The sequence below is a fragment of the Geotrypetes seraphini genome, chromosome 4 (assembly GCF_902459505.1).
Source record: "Geotrypetes seraphini chromosome 4, aGeoSer1.1, whole genome shotgun sequence".
Classification (NCBI taxonomy): domain Eukaryota; kingdom Metazoa; phylum Chordata; class Amphibia; order Gymnophiona; family Dermophiidae; genus Geotrypetes; species Geotrypetes seraphini.
This window is the reverse complement of record NC_047087.1, coordinates 100,013,474-100,036,204: the sequence shown is the minus strand read 5'-3', so window position 1 is coordinate 100,036,204 and position 22,731 is coordinate 100,013,474. Positions and strand designations below refer to the sequence as shown.

Sequence of the window (22,731 nt, the reverse complement as noted above, 5' to 3'; positions counted from 1 at the left end):
GTGTCCTGAGGTGGAGTCGCGCCAGAGGAAGCACATGGACCGTCGAGGCCATGTGGCCCAGGAGGACCATCATTTGCCGAGCTGGAATGGAGCGACGAAGGAGTACCTGATGGCAGAGGTGGAGTAGGGTCCGTTGGCGGTCTGAGGGGAGAAACGCCCTCATCAGAGTGGTGTCGAGGACGGCTCCAATAAACTGAAGTCGCTGTGTGGGAAGCAGACGCGACTTGGGGTAGTTGATCTCGAACCCCAGGAGGTGGAGGAAGGAGATGGTGTGCTGAGTGGCTTGTAGCACAAGAGGAGACGTAGGTGCTTTCACTAACCAATCGTCCAAGTAGGGGAACACCTGGAGGTTGTGGGACCTGAGAAAGGCCGCCATCACAATAAGGCACTTGGTGAACACCCTGGGCGATGATGCGAGGCCAAAGGGTAGCACTTTGTACTGATAGTGACGGTGCTGTACCTGAAATCGAAGGTAGCGACGTGAAGTCAGATTGATTGGAATGTGAGTGTAGGCCTCTTTGAGGTCTAGGGAACATAGCCAGTCGTGTTGAGAGAGAAGAGGGTAAAGTGTGGCAAGGGAGAGAATTCTGAATTTTTCCTTGACCAGACACTTGTTGAGATCCCGGAGATCGAGGATGGGACGGAGGTCTCCTGTCTTCTTGGGAACCAGGAAGTAGCGGGAGTAGAATCCCTGACCTCTTTGGTCTGAGGGTACCTCTTCGATGGCATTGAGAAGAAGGAGGGATTGGACCTCCCTCAGGAGGAGAAGGGATTGGGAGGAGTGAGAAACAGACTCTATGGGAGGATTGTCTGGTGGAAGAGTCTGGAAGTTTAGAGAGTAGTCGTGGCGAATGATGTTGAGAACCCACAGATCTGATGTGATGACCTCCCAACGGCTGAGGAAGAGTTGAAGGCGTCCTCCGATGGGCTGAGGAAGAGGCAATGATGGTGGGAGACTGGCTATGCCCTGGAGAAAAGAGTCAAAAGGGTTGAGATGGCTTTGATGGAGGGAGAGGCTTGGCAGGTTGGTGAGACTGTGAGCGAGCCTGAGTTTGATGCTGTTGCCGAGGTCGGCGAGGCTGTTGTTGAGGTGGGTTGAGAGGTCTGGCCGAGAACCTGCGTTGGTAGGAAGACTGCTGTCTGTAGGGGCGAGCAGGTGGGGTCTTCTTCTTAGGTTTTATCAGAGTATCCCACCTGGTCTCGTGTGCCGAGAGTTTCTGGGTGGTTGAGTCCAGGGACTCCCCGAAGAGTTCATCACCAAGACAAGGTGCGTTAGCCAGGCGGTCTTGGTGATTAATGTCGAGGTCAGAAACTCTCAGCCAGGCCAGGCGCCTCATGGCAACAGCCATGGCAGATGCTCGAGAGGTCAACTCAAAAGAGTCATAAATGGAGCGCACCATGAATTTCCGGAGTTGGAGTAGACTGGAAATTTGTTGTTGGAAAACAGGAACCTTACGTTCAGGGATGTATTTTTGTAAGGAGGAGAGTTGTTGCACCAGATGCTTCATGTAGAAGGAGAAGTGGAAGGTGTAATTATTAGCCCTATTGGCAAGCATTGAATTTTGATAAAGGCGCTTGCCAAATTTATCCATCGTTTTGCCCTCTCTGCCAGGAGGGGTGGAGGCATAAACACTGGAGCCCTGGGTTTTCTTTAAGGTGGACTCCACTAGAAGGGATTCATGGGGTGGTTGAGGTTTGTCGAACCCCGGGATAGGAATGACCCTGTACAAACTATCCAGTTTTCGAGGGGCTCCCGGTACCGTGAGAGGGTTTTCCCAATTTTTGTAAAAAGTTTCCCATAAGATGTCGTGGATGGGTAACTTCAAAAATTATTTGAGGGGTTGTTCGAAGTCTAAGGCGTCGAGAAAAGCCTGGGACTTCTTAGAGTCGGATTCCAATGGGATAGAAAGAGCCGCCAACATCTCCCTTAGAAATTTTGTGAATGAGGACTGTTCAGGTTTGGAACCGGTATCGACCATCGAGGGTTCTTCGTCCGTTGAGGAAGCCTCATCATCGGTACCGGGTGGGGATTCTTCCCATAAGTCCGGATCCCTGACGTCGGTATGTGCAGGACGGGACGGTGGTGTGGATGGCTCAGCGTGGCGATTCTTAGAGAGAGATTTGCCAGAGCGCATCGAGACGGTACCGGGGGAGGAAGATCGGTGCCGGTCCCGGTCTTGGGGGGACCGGTGTCGGTCTTGATGTCGGGTAGGGTCGGCATCAGAGCGTGGTTGCACGGGAGAATTGAGTGGCTCAGCCGCGAGTACCGGCATGGACGTGTTCAACAGTACTGATGGGGTCGACACCGGTGGTATGGTGCGAGGCTCGGGCCGGTCTGGTACCGGAAGGAGTGGGGCCAATATTGCTGGCAACAGGTGTTGGAGTTGCTGCTGTAGCTGCTCCTGCAATTGGCTTTGGAATATGGCCGCAATGCGGTCGTCCAGAGGAGGCACCGGTACCGCTTTTTTCTTTTTCGGTACCATAGGTGCCGCTCCATGCCCCGGCGATGAGGAGGCCGATGACGAGGCACTCACCGAAATCGGGGCAGAGCGTTTGCGGGGTCGGCGTGATGCCGGGAGGACCGGCGTCGCCGCTGTGGCAGGAGGGCGCTCAAGGGAAGTGGAAGGCTTCTTAGCCGACTTACCTGGTGCTAGCGACACCGAGGAAAGATCAGGCGTCGTCGAAGTAGTCGGTGCCGACTTTTGCGGTGCCGTCGACGGCACGGCCGATTCCATGGCAGATCCGGTACCGAAAAGGATATTCTGTTGGATCTGTCTATTTTTTAATGTACGTTTCTTAAGAGTGGCACAGCGGGTGCAGGTGTTAGCCCGATGCTCTGGACCCAGGCACTGTAGGCACCAATTGTGCGGGTCAGTGAGAGAGATCGGGCGTGCACATCGCTGGCACTTCTTAAAGCCCGGCTGAGGGGGCATGAAGGGAAACACGGCCTCCGCAAAATCAAAACCGGAGGCCTGTATGGTGGCAACAGGCCCCGCCGGGGCCGGCCTGAAAAATAAAGAAAAAAGAAATAGCAAAGTTTTTTTTTTTTTAAACGGAAAAGAAATCCGAAGGGAAAAAGAACAAAAAAGAGGAAAAATTTCGCGAGTGGGAAGGCAAAATCAGATTTTTCAACAGCCGTTGAAACACATGCGTCTTCTTCGCTCCGCGGAAATGAAGAAACTGGGGACCACGCACTCTTCCATCGGGCGGGAAGGCACTCGCGCATGCGCGGTGCGGCCAACTAGAACTTTCTAGTTAAAAGTGTCCATATCGGAGCTCCGTCGGTGACGTCACCCATGAGTTAAGAATATGCTGCCTGCTTGTCCTGGGATAATATATATTTCCCACTGACACATAAAATAATGACCCTGTGTTCTCTCCTCTTATGTCAGAGGGAACACAAACAAACCCAGATTCTTAATAGGGCCTTCCTATTAAGAAATGATCCTCCTCTTGCACAGTTTACCAGAGAAAACCAAAGGATATTAAAGCTAATCCTCACCAGTGCAAGCTGTTTATTTCAGAAACAGCAGAGTGACCCCCTCTCCCCAACCACCCAAATATTAAGTTATCATGTCTCATTACTTCCATAACTTTCAGACATAGTGAATGAGACTTAAGATTTTTTTTTAACCTCCTGGGAATTAAGTATAGTACACCTGTTAAATCTTAACCCCTAATCTAAGAGGTGCAATATCCCTTTATTTTCTGTTTTTACAAGCAGCTCTAAATGCTTAGGTTTTATCATAGAGAGAGGTACTGGCTAATCCAAACACAGGCTCAGTTTATGAAGGGTCTTCAACATAGGTGCCCAATATAACAGGCCTGGAGAGGCTAAGCCTCTCGATAAATAGACAAGCAGAAAGTGGATCCTGCAGTTTATGCTAAGAACATGGCAGGCACCAGAACCACCACACTATATTAAAAAAAAAAAACACACACACAAAAAAAATAACTATACAAAGCTTGTTTTCTACATACAAGGGGGTGCTGAAAAGTTCTCAGCCAAACCAAGAAGGGAATGACGTAGAGCCATGAAACTTACAAGTTATTCCACATATTCACCCCTAAGTTTAACACACTTGGCACATCGTATCTGAGGTTTCTGTGACCCTTTCAAAAATACTCTGAAATGCTGCTCTGCTGCTGCAATCGCCTCCAAATCACTCAAATATTGTCACCCTTTCAAACTCTTTTTAAGGTTTGGAAACAGAAAATAGATGGAGCAAGATTTGATGAGTAGGGTGGATGGTCTATGCACTTAAAACCCCAACTGTGTCAAAACATCCATCGTTTTGCCAGCCTTGTGAGCAGGTGCGTTGTCTTGAAAAAAGAAAACTCCTTTCCACAGCTTCCCTCTCCTTTTTTCTTTAAATCGGCACAGAAAGTTCCAGTAGTATTGTGCATTAACTGTTTGGCCCCTTGGAAGATAGTTATTACAACACCTTCCTGATACCAAATCACTGTGGCCTGACCTTTCCCGCTGATTTTGGGTCTTGAATTTCCTTGGACTTGGAGAACCTGAGTGCTGCCATTGCATGGACTGTTGCTTTGTCTCAGGATCATAGTGATGTAACCATGTTTCATCAATAGTAACTAATCATTCCAAAAAGTTGGCACCAGCTCACTGTAAATGCTGCAAAATCAACTTGGAAGTGTCCAATCAACATCATTTCTTGTCAGCATTTAAATATCTGGGCACTCACTTAGCTGACAGCTTCTGCATACCCAGCTGCACACCCAACATGTTCCCTGGATATCTGAAGTCTCAGCATTTGTTTTAGCCGAGACATGGTCAACAATTTCAGGAGTTGACACTGTTTGAGGCCTCCAAGACAATGCTGCATCTTTGGTCTCAAAATCTCCACACCACTTCTTCACTCTGGGTATTTCAAGTTTCAAGTTTAATATATATTTGATTGATCGCTTTATCGGTTTCAAAGCGATTTACACATGATTAAAATTACAATATAAAAGAAGTTTTAAAAATAATTAAAAACAAAAGAGACATGGACAGTTACGAGATAAACTGGAAACATTAGGATAAGTAGGGGGAAAAATTACAATATATTTAAGCAGAATGGGAAACATATAAAGGAAAACACATATGGATGGGATAAGAGAGGGGATAATTGAAAAAATGTTATAGAAAAGAGAATAGAATTGGTTCCAAGACTTGTAAAAAATATATTAAATGAGACCAAATAGTATTAAATAACAAAGGCGTCGTTAAATAAGAAAGTTTTTAGTTTACTTTTAAATTTTTCTAAGTTGAGTTCTTCACGTAGATAATAGGGGAGAGAATTCCAGGTTTGGGGAGCTGTGACTGAGAAGATATACTGCCGACGCGTATTGATAATTTTTAGCGAGGGAATTGTTAATAAGTGCTGTTCATCTGATCTTAAAGTTCTATATTCTCAATATTTGCATCATACATTCATGGATTTCCTTTGGAGTTTTCTTCTGCAGGAATAGGAACTTTACGATGGCTTGAAGTTCCACAATTGAAAATTCCACACCTTTTGTTGGCATGGTTCAATCAATGATCTGAAACAATGTCAAAACATAGCATTACAGTTCTGCAAATTGGTACTTTGCAAAATAGAATAACACTCTTTTCAGTTACAGTGGCAAAATAAAGTTCAGATTAGGAAGTTGGTTGGGCTAAGAACTTTTCAGCACCCCCTGGTAATGCTGTCAAAGCTGGAACAATTTCAGTAAAACTTGGAATATATCATCCTGAATAAGTTTGCACCCTGCATTCACACTGGCCAGCTCATCTAAACTATATGTAAACATTTTGCTTTAAACAGTTACCATGGTCGTCAGTCAGGAGGATTTGATCCTTATTAAAAATGTGTATCTGGCGAAAAAGGTTATGGATTTTGATGCTAAAGTTTCCAGAAAACAGGTGGAAGAGAGTTCAAAAGAGGTAGAAGAGAGTAAGTGTAGAATATATTTTGAAGAAATTGTGAGACATGGGCTCAAATGATCAGCAAGTGGCAAGGACTGAGCAGTTTGCACTGAAGAAAACATTGTGACAGTTGAAAAAAGCAGGTAGTGAAGCGATATTGTCTAGGGAAGGTGGCCACAATGAGTATAGGCTTGTTGCAAATATATTTAGGATGATATATCCCAAATTTTATTGAAATTGGTCAAGTTTTGACAGAGTTATGCAGAAAACAAGCTTTATATAGTTTTGTTTTGAAATACTCGTAGAACCATCACCAAGGCAGGAGACCAGAGGAAGTTGTTAAGTTTGTTGCAGCTCCTGAGTTCAACCGTCTGCCTTTGGTTTAATCTTCTAGCCAGAACCAATCAGCAGTCAGAGGGGCAAACACTTTCTCTAAATTCTGCAGTGACAAGGGAAGGAGGGGCAAAGAGAGGAGACTACAAGAACACATTGTAAAGGGGAGAGGGAGGGAATTATTAAGGAGGAGATAAGTGAGAGAGTGGAGGAACTGGAGGAGAAAGCAGAAGATTATGGAGTGGCAGTTAGTAGTAGGGAAGGGGTGAAAGAAGAGAGATAATCTGTGCAGATCAAGGACATCATTCCCTTTTTCTCTTCTTCAGAAAGTGAGTCACTGGCCACTATGATCTTTAACCTATATTGCAAAGGGAAAATTATTGATAAATCAATTCTCAGGCAGGCAGCCCAAACCTGATAGAACTGTTCTGTGGGTATACTGAATTCTAATCTCTCAATAAATTATGTTTTTGAATTAAAACAAAAAAACAACACATTAAAAAAACAGTTGGTCTACTTACACCTTGGAAGTGACGTTGTTAGCCAGCGAACTTTCATAGTATGGGATACCTTTGCTGATCACAACACTGATTTCACCACCAAGAACATTTGACACCACTCCAGCATGTACACCAGCCATGCAGAGGGAGGAAGACTACAAAGGAAGAGAGAAAAAACAGGTCAGAAAAATCCTGCATCTAAACTGCTTCCCAAGAACCAAAATTATGTGATCAAACCCCACCCCCCACGAAGTGCAACACATTACCCACCACTTTCCCTATAATAGGGGTAGGGATAGGGAACTCCAGTCCTCGAGCCGTATTCCAGTTGGGTTTTCAGGATTTCCCCAATGAAATGCATTGAAAGCAGTGCATAAAAATAGATCTCATGCATATTCATTGAGGAAATCCTGAAAACCCAACTGGAATACGGCTCTCGAGGACTGGAGTTCCCTACCCCTGCCCTATAACTTTGAAAATAACATTTTTCTCTATCTCCATTCTTAGCTCAGTGATCAAGTTGGATGCATCAGTTACATATGCTGGCAGAGGAGCTGTTATGACTTCTCTTTCCTTTAGTCCAGGGGTAAGAAACTCTGGTCCTTGAGAGCCGTATTCCAGTCGGGTTTTCAGGATTTCCCCAATGAATATGCATGAGATCTATTTGCATGCACTGCTTTCAATGCATATTCATTGGGGAAATCCTGAAAACCCGACTGGAATACGGCTCTTGAGGACCGGAATTCCCTACCCCTGCTTTAGTCCTACCAGACCAATCCAGAATGAGTGGGTGTTGTGTGCACCAGAAAAAAAGACAAAACAGTTCCCTGTGATTTGCCCCTTCAGGCCTCTGTGCAGGCAAAGCAATGTGTAATCTATATCACATGAATGATCATAATCCAAGTGTGATTACCTACAGATGAATTATCATGCACAATGGAGCCAAATGAGCACTATACAGTATAATCTCGTTATGACTCGCTTATAACGGAACCTCACCTATAGCGGATGAGATCCGCTGGTCCTGGCCGTGCACCATTATAAACATACAGAAAATCATCGCATATAGTAGACTCGCATATAACATTCTTTCGGATATAACGGACAACCAATTTGGTCCCCAGAGCCGCTTTTAGCTGTAGTTTTATTCTGCTATAACGGACATGCAGGCTCCGCCTACAAGGCACGTGACATGCCAGTGATATAGTATCAAAATGCAGCCCAGAAGAAAATGACAAGAGTATTTTTCTTTCCAGTACAGTACGACATAATGCTTTAGAACATCTTTTAGTGTTCTGGTTTTGCTGAGTTTTGTTCTTGATGTTGCTGATATGGTTGTGCAGTGACTATTGTTCATTGATTGAACGTTGTTTCAAGTTGACCTAAATAAAGTTTTTAAAAAATGCAACTCTGGATTATAACAGACTCTGGATAAAACAGACAGTTTTTCCAGGTCCCTTGAAATCCGTTATAACGAGATTATACTGTACACCCAAATGTCTGGTGAAGGGGACTGGAAGGGAATACCTTGAGTGAAATGATGAGATATCATCCACCACTGGAGAGAGTGATGGAGATCTGAGGTAGCCAGGAATGAAGCAGACAGATGTTCTGTGGCTTGAGACCATTGGATCGACAGGGTCCATTGGGGAACTCTGAGGTGAAGATGTGCTAAAGAAGCATGGCACTTAACTACTACCGCTACTCAAAAAGGAGCATGACCATGGGCATTTTGAAAAGTTGCACACAGTAACAGAATATTGCAGCAGCTTTTATACCAGGTTTCAGCTGGTGTAAGTCTGGCACCCAAATCAGTGCTAAGCTTGATTCTATAAAATGCACATGCTCTATATAGCATTACATACTCTATATAGCTTAGCACTGATCTTTTTCCAGTGTCTAATTCTGAGTGCCATTTTTAGAATTCACTCCCACAGTGTGCTTGCTGAATTTATTTATTTATTTATAATTCACCCATACCTAGGTGGAGTACAAGACATACAGAATCATAAAAAAAACCCCAAACAAACAGATACACAGACATAGGACTTCAAATTGCCCTCATCTTGATCAACATCAGAATTACCTCACTGCAACACATATGTGGTTGCATAATTTTTAAAAAGTCAATTTCTGCATGTAAAATAGGCTTTTTATATAGAATTTTTACGATGTTGAAATTATCTCCTAACAGGGCAAATTTTATAATGCTCACCCTGTTGGATACCTTTTTCCCAGGGAATTTACACCAATTTTTGAAGGAAAAGTAGATATATTTTCTAAACTACCTAAGCAAAAAGTGTCTCAGACACCTGCATCGTCTATTTCTATAGACACTTTACCTGGCCAGAACTATGTATATTGTTGCAATCTCTCTCTAACCCTCATTCTTGGAAAAGCCTCTAGTTTAAATCAGCACTCGTGTTTTAGAACTACAGGTAGGCAGTTTTCAAACAGCCCACTTTCATGGGTGAAATACTGGTTTTTACATAGAACTGCCTTTGAAAATTGCTCTCATCATAGGTTTATAATGACCAGAGGATATCTGCTGCTATGATTCCAATATAGTACAAATTTTTCAAAGTTCTCCCCTGCCCAGCAGCAGGTTGTACTCACATCTCTATAACCATGAGGCATGGTCCCCGAAACCTCTCCAAATGGCATCAGGCAACCAGCTGGACAATATTTGCTGAAAGGAATGATAACATTATATTAAAAAACAGCCCACTATGTGTCTCACAGAACTGCCCTAGTAGGGTTGTCCAGAAAAGTTTATAGTTGGAATAACTATGTGAATTGAAGTTTTTCCCATGAATTTGACTGTGCTTGATCAGAAAATAATTTATAAAAGCCCATCCTGGGGTCCTTCAAAGCTACTGAGGCCTTGTTGCAAGGAGTTGAACAACATTGCAGGCTTTATCCTGTCTAATCTAAAGAAGACACTCAGGCCCTGATTTTACAAAGTGCGTCCCGATTTTAGGCAGCTGTAGGCGTCCTACAGCTGTCTAATCAGCCAATCGGGATGCACGTTTTTTTAAAAAATGCTCCCCAGGCAGGCCGCCTATATTGAAGGCGCCTCCGGGAGCCTAGGGAGGCCCGCAAGATACCTAAGCTCGCCTAAGGGCCTTAGGCGAACCTAGGCGGCCCTACGCGTCTCCCTAGTAGAGGAAGAGACGCTTAAAATGTAGGCCAGCAAAATGCTGGTCTACATTTAAAGTAGACGCGGCCGCTATAATGATCGCGGCAAGGGATCTCCCTGCTGCAATAAGTATTGCGGCCGCCTGTCCCATCACCGGCAGGAGGATGCCCAACTCCTCTTGCCGGAACCCCGGACCCGAACCCCGGACCCCCCTCCCCCCCAAACTGGTAATCGCCGGCAGGAGGATACCCAACTCCTGGGCCAATCAGGCCTTAGGATTAGTGGGGATGGGCGGACCCGCTATGCCTAAGGCCTGATTGGTCCAGGCTTCTAGAGCCTGGGCCAATCAGGCCTTAGATTTAGCGGGGATGGGCCGGGAAGGGGCGGGCCCGTCTCATTTCCACGAGGCGGGCCTGTCGGCTGGACGGCAGCAAGACCCATCCAGCCGACCAACATTTAAAGGTTAGTTGAGGGAGGGAGATTAGTTGGGGGGGTCATCGGGCTTTCCGGCAGGAGGAGTTGGGCATCCTCCTGCCGGCGATTACGAGTTGGGGGGGTTCCGGCAGGAGGAGTAGGGCATCCTCCTGCCGGCGATTACCAGTTTCTGTACTGATTTATTGTCTTTTTATCAATGCATCATTGTGAAAACATAGAAACATGATGGCAGATAAAGGCCAAATGGCCCATCTAGTCTGCCCATCCGCAGTAACTATTATCTCTTTCTCACTCCGAGAGATCCCACGTGCCAATCTCAGGCCCATTTGAATTCCGATAGTCTCTTATCTCCACCACCTCTTCTGGGAGACTGTTCTATGCATCTACCACCCTTTCTGTAGAAAAGTATCTCCTTAGATTACTCCGGAGCTTATCACCTCTTAACTTCATCCTATGCCCTCATTGAAGAGTTTCCTTTCAAATGAAAGAGACTCAACTCATGCGCATTTACATTACGTAGGTATTTAAATGTCTCTTATCATATCTCCCCCTCTCCCGCCTTTCCTCCAAAGTATACAGATTGCGATCTTTAAGTCTGTCCCCATACGACTTATGATGAAGACCACATACTATTTTAGCAGCCTTCTTCTGGACCAACTCCATCCTTTTTATATCTTTTTGAAGGTGCAACTTCCAGAATTGTACACAATATTCTAAATGAGGTCTCACCAAAGTCTTATATAGGGGCATCAATACCTCCTTTTTCCTACTAGTCATAGCTCTCCCTAAGCAACCTAGCATCCTTCTAGCTTTCGCTGTCACCTTTTCAACCTATTTGGCTACCTTAAGATCATCACATACAATCACACCAAAGTCTATCATACATAAGTCCTTCACCCCCTAAACTGTACCGTTCCCTTGGGTTTTTGCAGCCCAGATTCATGACCTTGAATTTCTTAGCTTTAAATTTTAGCTGCCAAATTTCAGACCATTCTTCAAGTTTCGCCAGGTCTTTCTTCATGTTATTATATCATCTGTAAAGAGGCAAATCTTAACTCAAAAACCCTTCAGCAATATCGTTTATACAACAAAATTATAGCTATAATACCAAGAAATTTGTTCCATTAAGTAAAAATAATAGCACATTGTAAGAAAAATTGAGTTTTATGTAATCAGTGGCTTTGAGGGACCCCAGGACGGGTTTAAAAAAAATTTTTTTTAAACTATTTTCTGATCAAGCACAATCAAATTCATGAGAAAAACTTCAATTCACACAGTTTTTCCAACTTTTGTTTTTTCTGGACAACCCTACTAGAATATCTCTCTCTTTCAAAACAGAATGATTATGGCTGCTGAATGTTATAAATACTATATCACTTAACATATGGAGAGCTGCTAAACTGGACTGCAGGTTGTTAATGTTGCTTATCCACAGAAAACTTGGCAGCCCTGTGCCTACATGCACACTCATGGAAGGGGACAGATTCCGTACAAATGTAAGGAAGTTCTTCTTCACTGCAGAAATTTGGAACGCTCTTCCGGAGGCTGTTATAGGGGAAAGCACCCTTCAGGGATTCAAGACAAGGTTGGATAAGTTCCTACTGGAACACAACATACGCAAGTAAGACTAGACTCAAATAGGACACTGGTCTTTGACCTAAGGGCTGCTGCATGAGTGGACTGCTGGGCATGATGGACTACTGGTCTGACCCAGCAGCAGCAATTCTTATGTTCTTATGTAGTGGTGTTCTGGTCATATATGCATGTAAGTGATCACTTATGTGTATATATGACCTCTTATAGAGCACCAACTAGCAGAAAAATATAAAAATAATGTCATGGTGCTTTGCTGGCAGCCATGCGCAAGAACAAAATTTGGGTAGACTGTCCAGGTAAGCACATAAATTATAGAATTCTATCATTTATATCTGTTTCTGCTAACATTTAAGGATGAGAATACACCAGCCATAGGCTTAGTATCAATGATCGTGCCTTTGACTGCATGTTTGTTTTAGCAACTTGCACTACTGTTCTATAAAGAAAAATAGACATCTACTTTTCTTTATAGGATAGGCTAAAAATAGTATCATAATCAGTGCCTTATTATTGTCATTGGGTGCCTCATTATAGAAATAGCCTCACAATTAGCAAAATAAAACATACTACAGATCTTGAACATTCATATATAGGCCTGAACACTGTCTATGTCACTGCTTTGGTGATATATGCTTACTCCTGAAAAGATTTAAGGCAGGGGTGTCCAACCTGCGGCCCCGTGAAGTATTTTGTGTGGCCCCAGTCAAGGGCGATACAGTGTTTTCCTCTGCTGCCCCCGGGTGTTTACCATCTTGCCGGCTCCCTCTTCTGTCTTGCTGCAGCGTTTGCACGGCCCCAGAAAAAATTTTTTCAGCCAATGCGACCCAGGGAAGCCAAAAGTTGGACACCCCTGATTTAAGGGGACTATGAAAATCAGATAGCTGTGTTTCAGTTCTATCAGAAATTAATTTAGGGCACAGGGAATGTTTTGACAATGAGATTAAAGTAGTATAGTTTCACAGGCACATACCTTCCAACCAACAGACAAGAGTTTACTCGTTGCCCAATGGAGCAGCCCAATACCATGGGAGTGATATCTTTGGGCCCAAGGAAGAAAGGCAGGCAACAACATATACTATGACAGCTATTACTGATCAGCAAGTAGCACTAAAGCATGGCTTGGAGGAAGTGGCCCTCCAATTAACAAGTATGCTCAATTACCAAAGCAATGTCAAATTAGAATGGGGGAGGGCCACATAAAAAAATATTACATAAGTGTGCTTTTTTTTGGGGGGGAGGGTGTCAAAGAAAGGTAGCAGCTTATCATGAAACATTGGATAAAATTTTTGAAAATATAGGGGTGGGCTGGGGGAGAATTCTTTATAGCAATTTATTTTTGTCAACATTAGCATATGGTCATTAATACAGAAAATAGAAAAAAAGGCCATTTTTACTGCTTGGTGTGTTGGGAAAAAAGCCCATGTGAGGGCACTCTAAGGCCATTTTTTTTCCTTTAGTAAAAGGATTCTTTAGAGATGTAACAGCACATACCAACCCTACAAATATTTTCTAAGCCAACTAAATAAAACTTTTTTAAAAACCTTTAAGCTAGTGAGAATTTCTTACCTATATTCTGGCTCTGAGAAACGACTTGCTTTTTCTAAGCAGGTGATCAAGTCTAAAGATGAAAAAAAAATAAATTAGACAAAAAAAAACAACCCTCCAACTGACAAGAAAAAAACAAGATGGATGTCACTAAAAAGGCTTTTCAATAAGGTCAAAAGTTAGTTGGTATTTGTGGACTAAAGCTGCTCTGTGCCTTCTAAAAACATGAGCTGAGTTTTAGTCACAGAAATCAGCTAGTGAAAGGGTCTGCTTTACAAATTCTATTTTGCAGATTTGCTGTGATCCATTTTTTATTATCATTTGTTACTCACCGCTATATAACCCTCTCACAACTACAATAACTGCTGACTGCTGCTGCAGTGGTTTAAGAAACTTGCTCATAATACTGTATGATCCTCTTGAATAAGGTTCTGCACACAATGGGGGAATAAGCAGATCACTAACAGGTGATGTTTGTTACAGATGAACATTTGGCAAGGAGTTCAGATCATAAGGCCTGATGGGTCAGTACTTTCTGCTATCACAATAGGACAGGAATTTAGATTACAGAAGCAAACAAGCTAGGCCCAATCCTGTCCTTACCTGAATTTTATTCAGCTTCTATGCATGTCAAAAAGAAAAAAAAAAACCAGCCAAAATTTTCCTGAAGAATACTGTTTTTTGTATCCAAGATAAATTTGATCTATAGTTTATTTCACAGGGAAATTTTCAAATGGAAATACACCATAGATCCATTATAACGCAGCTTGATATATAAACACGTGATCAGTTATAATGCAGTCAGAATCTGGTACCCAATTTTCAGTGTGTTTTTGATCTAAGCTAATTATTCTTGAACTTGTTAGGGTTTTTTTTAAGTGGCACAAGGCAGAACTGGTAAAGTTTGCGGAGCTTAACACATAACATTCAATATTAACATGGGGTTTCTACAAAAAGAAAAATATGGACAGTTCAAGAAAAATACAAGCTTTAGATCTTTTTTAAAATCTGGAAAAATGCAAGCGGAGGTATGCAGACACGTGGGTGTTGGTTATACGGGGGGTAAATCAATGATGAATCAAACTTTCGACAAATTAAAAGTAATTGTGAAAAAGACGAAGGTCTCCAACAAAAATAGTTAAAGCAAGCTTGTGATAGCCCCCTGGATAAAGAAGTTCACTTGATTTGCCAAGGGAACACCTATCTCTGCAGAAATAATTAAGAATCAAGCAGAAAAACTAAAAAAGGAACTGGACCATTTGCGTGGGCTACAAGCCAGGGCTGTGGAGTCGGCATACAAAATCTTCCCACTCCTTTATTTATACTCCAACACTACAAATCAGGGTACAGTTAAACAAACTACCTATCCAAAAAGTATTTGATACATATAACTAGACAGGCTTTCTACTTAAATACACTATGGGCTCCTTTTACGAAGGTGCGCTAGTGTTTTTAGCGCACGCACTGGATTAGCTGAAAAACTACCGCCTGCTCAAGAGGAGGTGGTAGCGGCTAGCTCACACTCTTCCGCGCATTTAGGCCCTAACGCGCCTTTGTAAAAGGAGCCCTATATTTATTAAAAAACTCAAATCACAGCACCATTTTACATATTAAGCAAGAAGTGCAAGATAGATTCATTCATTTTGTTTAATATGTAAAATGGTGCTGTGATTTGAGTTATTTTATAAATATAGTGTATTTAAGTAGAAAGCCTGTCTAGTTATATTATATGTATCAACTCCTTTATTTATAGTATTTCCACTTCGACTCTCGACTCCTTTATTTATATATCTATATAGGAATTCGCAGGGGTGGGGATGGGGACAGACTTGTGGGGACGAGTGGTGTCCCCCAGGGGTCAGTGTTGGGACCGCTGCTGTTCAATATATTCATTAACGATCTGGAAACGGGCACGAAATGTGAAGTTATCAAGTTCGCGGACGATACAAAACTCTCCAACAGGGTCAAAACTGTTGAGGAATGCAAAGAACTACAGAGCGACCTGAACAAACTGTGCGAGTGGGCAAAAAGATGGCAGATGAGCTTCAATGTGGAGAAATGTAAGGTCTTGCACATCGGGAAAGGGAACCCCATGTACAGCTATACGATGGGAGGAAGGGAGATGGGGAAAGGCACCCTAGAAAAAGACCTGGGGGTATTGGTGGATACAACAATGAAGCCAGCGGCGCAATGTGCAGCGGCCTCAAAGAAAGCGAACAGAATGCTGGGCATTATCAAAAAAGGTATCACTACCAGAACGAAGGAGGTCATCCTGCCATTGTATCGAGCAATGGTGCGACCACATCTGGAATACTGTGTCCAATACTGGTCGCCGTACCTTAGGAAAGACATGGCGATACTTGAGAGGGTCCAGAGGAGAGCAACTAGGATGATAAAGGGAATGGAGAACCTTTCATATGCCGAAAGGTTGGACAAACTGGGGCTCTTTACCCTGGAAAAGCGGAGACTGAGAGGAGACATGATACAGACATATAAAATCATGAAAGGCATAGAGAGGGTGGATAGGGACAGATTCTTCAGACTAGCGGGGACAACAAAAACAAGAGGTCACTCAGAAAAACTGAGAGGGGACAGATTCAAAACGAATGCAAGGAAGTTTTTCTTCACTCAGAGGGTGGTGGACACCTGGAACACGCTTCCAAAGGAGGTAATAGGACAGAGTACAATACTGGGTTTCAAAAAGGGACTGGATGACTTCCTGAAAGAGAAGGGGATTACAGGGTATAGATAGAAGGTTACTCTACAGGACAAAAGCGAAAAGCATATGTGAGTTTTAGGGTAGGAGCACTATCAGGTCCTGGACCTGAGGGGCCGCCGCGTGAGCGGACTGCCGGGCACGATGGACCTCCGGTCTGACCCGACAGAGGCAAGTCTTATGTTCTTATGACTTTGTTCCTGTGCCATCCTCCATGTGCCACTTTCACTAATATAAAAATCATAAAATATATTTTGTAATCAAAGAACTCGATATCAAACTATATTCTAAAAGTAAAACATATCCTGAAACAAATGGTTTAAGCTAATTATTATCCGTGAAATAAGAAATTTAAGCATCATAATATTTGCATGATATACAATTTCTACTAGGAGTCAGCACATTTTCACAGACTCCCAACTCCACAGCCCAAAAATTGCTCGACTCCCAATTCCACGACTCCTCCTACTTCAGAGCACTGCTACAAGCAGAAGAAAAGAAATTTAAAGCAAGCAAGGGTTGGCTTATCCAATTTAAAGGGAGGCATGTCATCCGGAAAGTTGCATTTGCAATTTCCAAAGAAAAAAATCGATCAGCAGACACTCAGGGAGCTGATGATTATCCACCAAAGTTAAAAGCTATCATAGAAGAAGGAGGACTCATTTACTAAAAGAGGGTGTAATTTTAGCCTGTGTTCTCTTTATGCTGGGACCAAATTCACTGTGGATACAATGTTTAATAAAATTTGGGTGATTTATCAATGAGACATGAAACATTTTATTGAAGTACTGGAGTGTGTAGCTTTGCCAGCAAAAGGTATATGTTCATAAAGAGGGGGTGTATTTACTATAGACCCAATATAACCAAGACTTGACTCTTGGTTCCCACCATCCCCTCCATCTTTTTTTTTTTTTTTTTTAAACGCATGCCAAGCTGTGTCTCAATCACCAGCTCAGGAACAAGCAGGATACTTCATTTATCAAGGATACTCAATACAAAGGATGTGTATCTCAAATATTGGTGACCCGTCAAAAGCGTGCCGGGACTCCTGCTTTCCTCTTCTCTCCCCACCCACGGACCAGCAGCGGCAGCTCAGTGTGATTTTAACTTAGCCACACAGCTGCCGCTAGCAGTAGTTTACATGCGGCGCCCGGGCTACTGACACTGTCATAGCGGCCGTCGAATGGGCTGAAGGCAGGACTGGTGCGAGCGTGTGACAAGTAGCGCATTCTGGAGAGGGGAGAAGGCACCAGAGGCCGGCAGGGGCAAAAAAGGGCTATGAGGAGCCCCGGCCACCTGCGACACCATCCAGAGAAAAGCAGCAGGCCGGGCAAACAGAAAGGAGAGGGCGAACAGAAAGGAGGGAAGGAGAAATGTTACACTGGGGAAGGGGGAGAGGACAGAGAGTGAAAAGTTGGCCTCATGGAAGGAGAGAGATGTTGGTTGGGGGAGGGAAGGAGGACCAGAGGAGAAGCATGCAGGAGGAAGAGAGAAAAAAAAAATGTTGGGCTGGTGGAAAGGAGGGAGAAATGTTGGACTGGGAGGAAGGGAAGGAAGATAGACTTCAGGGGGCAGAAAGGAGGAAGGGAGAGAGAAATATTATACGGGGGGAGGGAGTTAAGTTAATGCCAAAAATGAATGCAATAAACAAAACAGACTGACTCAGTAACAGTAATACAACCCCAGAGGAGGACTCGTTATACAAAAAGTTAAGCTCAGAGATGTAAAACTCTGAAGAGGGAGAGGTAACCCCCTCTTAGGGAAAGAGTTTATCTTCCAATCATTGCCTCATAATTGTGACAAACGAGCCCAACTCCAAGGTATGAAAGTTTTAACTGTGTATATATCTCAATGTGGATGCAATATGCATTCAACAGACTCTCAAAAATAGATAATTATTCTGCATTCAGGTAAGCATTAGAGTTTTCAGCATTCATATGATTAATTCTCAAAAGTACTTATCAGAGTCCCGACGCGGCCCCGTTTCGGTGTCTACTTCAGGAGACCCCGTATGACAAAGTTGAATTTTGCAAAGAGTAATAGTCATAAGAAATTCAAACGCAGGTTCGTTCTGCTGTTGAAAAATTTCGTAGCACAGAAATTTTTCAACAGCAGAACGAACCTGCGTTTGAATTTCTTATGACTATTACTCTTTGCAAAATTCAACTTTGTCATACGGGGTCTCCTGAAGTAGACACCGAAACGGGGCCGCGTCGGGACCCTGATAAGTACTTTTGAGAATTAATCATATGAATGCTGAAAACTCTAGTGCTTACCTGAATGCAGAATAATTATCTATTTTTGAGAGTCTGTTGAATGCATATTGCATCCACATTGAGATATATACACAGTTAAAACTTTCATACCTTGGAGTTGGGCTCGTTTGTCACAATTATGAGGCAATGATTGGAAGATAAACTCTTTCCCTAAGAGGGGGTTACCTCTCCCTCTTCAGAGTTTTACATCTCTGAGCTTAACTTTTTGTATAACGAGTCCTCCTCTGGGGTTGTATTACTGTTACTGAGTCAGTCTGTTTTGTTTATAGCACAGTGCTTTTTCTGACTCTCAGTTACATTGTCCCTGCTTATAGTGGAAACAAAAATGAATGCAAGGCAGAAAGTGAAGATGGAGAGAAAAACAGTCAAAGGACAAGAAGGCCCTGGAAACATAATTAAAAGCACAGAAAAATAAAGTCATCAGACAACAAAGGTAGGGAAAAAGATTTTATTTTCAATACAGTGATTGAAATGTGTCAGTTTTGAGAATTTATATCTGCTGTGTATATTGTGTGTGTATGAAAAATGCATTACAATTAGTAAAGGGATTGGGATCTGGGGAAGAGCTTGGGTGGGTCTAGGGTGGAGCTTGGGAGGTCTGTGGTTGGGAGTACTCAGTTGCTATTTGTTAGACTTTCATGCTGGCATTTCAGGGCCTGTCTGGAGGGGCCTCTGTGCATGCATGGAAATCAATGTGATGATGTCACACATGCACATGATGTCATCACGGCAACGTCTGTGCACTTCAATGTGCCTCGAGCCATAACCTCTACCTTTAGTGTGCCCTGGCTCGAGAAAGTTTGAAAGACACTGCTATAAAGGAAAGCACTCCTTTAGAGAATTGCACTCCTTTAGAGAATTGCCCATGTGAAATTGCAAAAGGAAGCAAGTGCTTCAGTAAAAACAAGCACTTGCTTCCTTTTGCCACTGAAGGACAGAACATCCTAGTGTAAGTTTTTTTTTCAAGTATGCAACATGATCAGACATCCAAATGTGGATATAGGGATGAATGAATATTTTACCCTCTCATGACATGATTTATACTCATCAAAATCTGAACTTCATTTTGAAATCGTGGCTTTGGTTCCACAAAATAGATCATGTGGACCACATCCCAAGATCAAGCAGGCCTAAGTAGGATGATTGATTATGGCTTAATTATGCCGGTATTAATAACTTTGTATTGTAACACTGTTACAGAAGCCCCTGTAACTCGGTATAGAGCCCTTGTATTGTAACACCTGTACAGAAGCTCATGCAAATCTCTCTGAATTGACTCCCCAGTTATTAGTAGCGGTATAGAAGCTCACAACAAAGCAAACAATATGCTGGACATCATGTTACAGTGCCACCATGGAGCAGCTGGACCACAAATAGCAGGTTACAACTACCCATAAGCCAAATAGGTTGATGCAGGGTTTCCACGCCTACGTTAGATGTTACTGTAGCCAGGTACCATCCAGCAAAGGTGTAAGACCTAGGCAGCCAGATGTTTAGTCAACAGCTTCAGTGGGTGTGTAAACAGTTTTGATTATTACAAAATCTTGTGGTAAGATATTAGTTAAAAGGCTAGATGTTGGAACAAATATTGGAACTTATAATTGCATCTATTCAGTGGGATTAGAGAACATAATTGAAAATTGATTGGGATAAGGAGCAATATTTTAGAGTTGGTCAAGCTTTTATATCTGGCATCTGGATATTTATAACTGAATCTTTTTATTACATGAACTGTTAACACAGAATACGGCAACAATGAACAACTAAGATGTCACTCAAATATTCTAACAATCAGTAACTTTTTGTATGAACTCTAATCCCTTCCACTCCCCTCCCCCTAGTCCCACGAAAAAAAAATACAGTAAAACCTTGCTTTGCGAGCATAATTCGTTCCAGAAGCATGCTTGTAATCCAAAGCACTTGTATATCAAAGCGAATTTCCCCATAGGAAATAATGGAAACTCAGACGATTCGTTACACAACCCAAAACCTATACGGACTTGTATTGCAAGACCTCGCTCGTTTAGAACAGTCACTACACTCTTGCAGCGACAGAGAGAGAGAGAGAGAAGAATCGTCAGCTCAGTTGTGATGTGTATATACTGTATGTACTTGTATTGCAAGACATTGCTTGTATATCAAGTTAACATTTAATCAAATGTTTTGCTTGGCTTGCAAAACACTTGCAAACCAAGTTACAGTCAAACCTCGGTTTGCGAGTAACCCGGTTTGCGAGTGTTTTGCAAGATGAGCAAAACATTCTCGCAAAACTTGTCTCGCAAACCGAGTGTTGACTTGATTTGCGAGCACCTCCCCCCCCCCCCCGAGAACCGGCATTGCTCCCCCCCCCCCGAGAGGGAGAATTAGAAGGCCTTGAGCATGCGCAGATGCATGCTCAAGGCCCGGCAGAGGCAGGAAGATCTTCAAGCGGCACCGGCACGTCCTGTGGGCTGCGTGCCGGTGCCAGACGGGGGGGGGGGGGGTTAGTTTAAGTTGTTCGGACGCGGGGAGGGCCTTTGCGAGCGGGGTGGGGGGGAGCAGCGCCGCTGGCCTTGGGGGGGGTGAGAACGTATCAAAGCAAGTTTCCATTATTTCCTATGGGGAAACTTGCTTTGATATACAAGTATTTTGGTTTACGAGCATGCTTCTGGAACGAATTAGGCTCGTAAACCAAGGTACCACTGTACTTGCAATTTAAGGTTTTACTGTATGCCTAAGCATTATGACCAGCGGAAAGGCCTGTATGTTTATAATAGTTGGATATTTAAATAGGCAGACTTTTGGGCCAAATGGCCTTTATCTGCCACTATTTACTGCTACAATGATCGTTTAAAAAGAAAAAGGAAGAGTCTTCACCTTGGCCATACACCTACAGATACTACAATCAACTAGCTATCAAGTCACTTTTCTTGCGGCATCTTTCCAAGTCTCATGAAAAGACACTGAGCTGGAGTATTTAGGACAAGAAAAGAGGAACTGATGAACTAGAAATCCTTCCCCACACTCCAACCCCATACCATCTTAGGTCTTATTTCTTTAACTGAACATATTTGACTGGCACTGAGAATGAATAATGATACCTGATTTATCCATGGTAGAATAGGACAAAAGAAAGCCACGACCAGAAGTATGGATTCCACTCATGAATTGCACTGTAACTTCATTACTGTTTGATTCAATCATGGTTTCCCAGACTGCCAATCCACAGTATTTAACTAGGAAGCAGAAAGAACAAAAAGAAGCACATTTATTTCTGGTGTTCATATATTGTTAACCTCTTACATCTGGTATATTTTATGAAACGTATTTTTAATTTTGTTATATGCGACACTGAGCAAGCTGTTGAATAGAACACGTTTAGCAAACACCATCTAACCCAGTGTTCTTCAACCTTTTTACACCTATGGACTGGCAAAAATAAAAATAATTATTTTGTGGACTGGCACCGGTCCATGGACTGGCAGTTGAAGAACACTGGGCTAAGCCGTGGGCCAGACCCCACCCATGTCCGCCCATCTCCACCCCCATAATAGTACTAATTGTAACACTATTTTTTCCAATCATTTTTCATATATATAATATAATCACATTAACAACACATAATGGTTAACCACAAAATTAAACTACACAAAGCACACTTTATGCTTCTCAATATTCATTCCTACCAGAACACAGATAATCCTATGCAAATACGGGACCAAAAGCTAAAACTAGTACTAATATATACAAACAAACCCTAAGATGCAAGTCTCTGCATGCAGTACAACCCCAGAGAAAAAGAAATGCATTTCTTCCTGAACAGTGCAAAATACAGACAACAGATGTAAATTCTCAGACACAATTCAATCACTAAATTCCCTTTTTTCCTTGTTAAACTGGAAGGCCACATACACTAGCAAATGAGATCTAGAGACAGCTTCACTTCACAAGATATTCAAAATTAAGCACTGGCCTCTGGGGCCCAATGAATTCAAATAAGCATAGCAAATTAACAAAAATTGTTTCCTCTGCTTTGGAAAATTTCCAACATCCCATGCCTTCCAGATTACCAGTAAATGAATTTGGTTTCTTCATTGCCAGTATTACCCAACTAGGTGCCTAGATTCCATTATAGAATACAAGAATAATCTGATATTGGTGTGCCCAACATGTAAACACCTGCACATAACTTACAGTATGCTATAAGTTATCTGTGTAAGTGGCAGACACACCTATATCCCACCCATGCTCCTCTAGTGTAATCGTCCCCCTTCCCTTTTGCAAACACCCAAGTTAGT

The 22,731-nt window shown here is 42.8% G+C and overlaps 1 protein-coding gene across 2 annotated transcripts in view; it reads right to left on the bottom strand.

The window, feature by feature from the left end:
- Positions 1 to 22,731, bottom strand: part of DCBLD2 (discoidin, CUB and LCCL domain containing 2) — a 139,144-nt gene that overhangs the window by 40,864 nt on the left and 75,549 nt on the right. For both annotated transcript variants that reach the window (XM_033941312.1, XM_033941313.1), the window contains exons 3-6: positions 21,535 to 21,669; positions 13,484 to 13,535; positions 9,364 to 9,436; positions 6,769 to 6,902 (exon numbers count right to left, since the gene is read on the bottom strand). In XM_033941312.1, the coding sequence (XP_033797203.1) occupies positions 6,769 to 6,902; positions 9,364 to 9,436; positions 13,484 to 13,535; positions 21,535 to 21,669 (394 nt within the window). The remainder of the gene's footprint in view (positions 1 to 6,768; positions 6,903 to 9,363; positions 9,437 to 13,483; positions 13,536 to 21,534; positions 21,670 to 22,731) is intronic.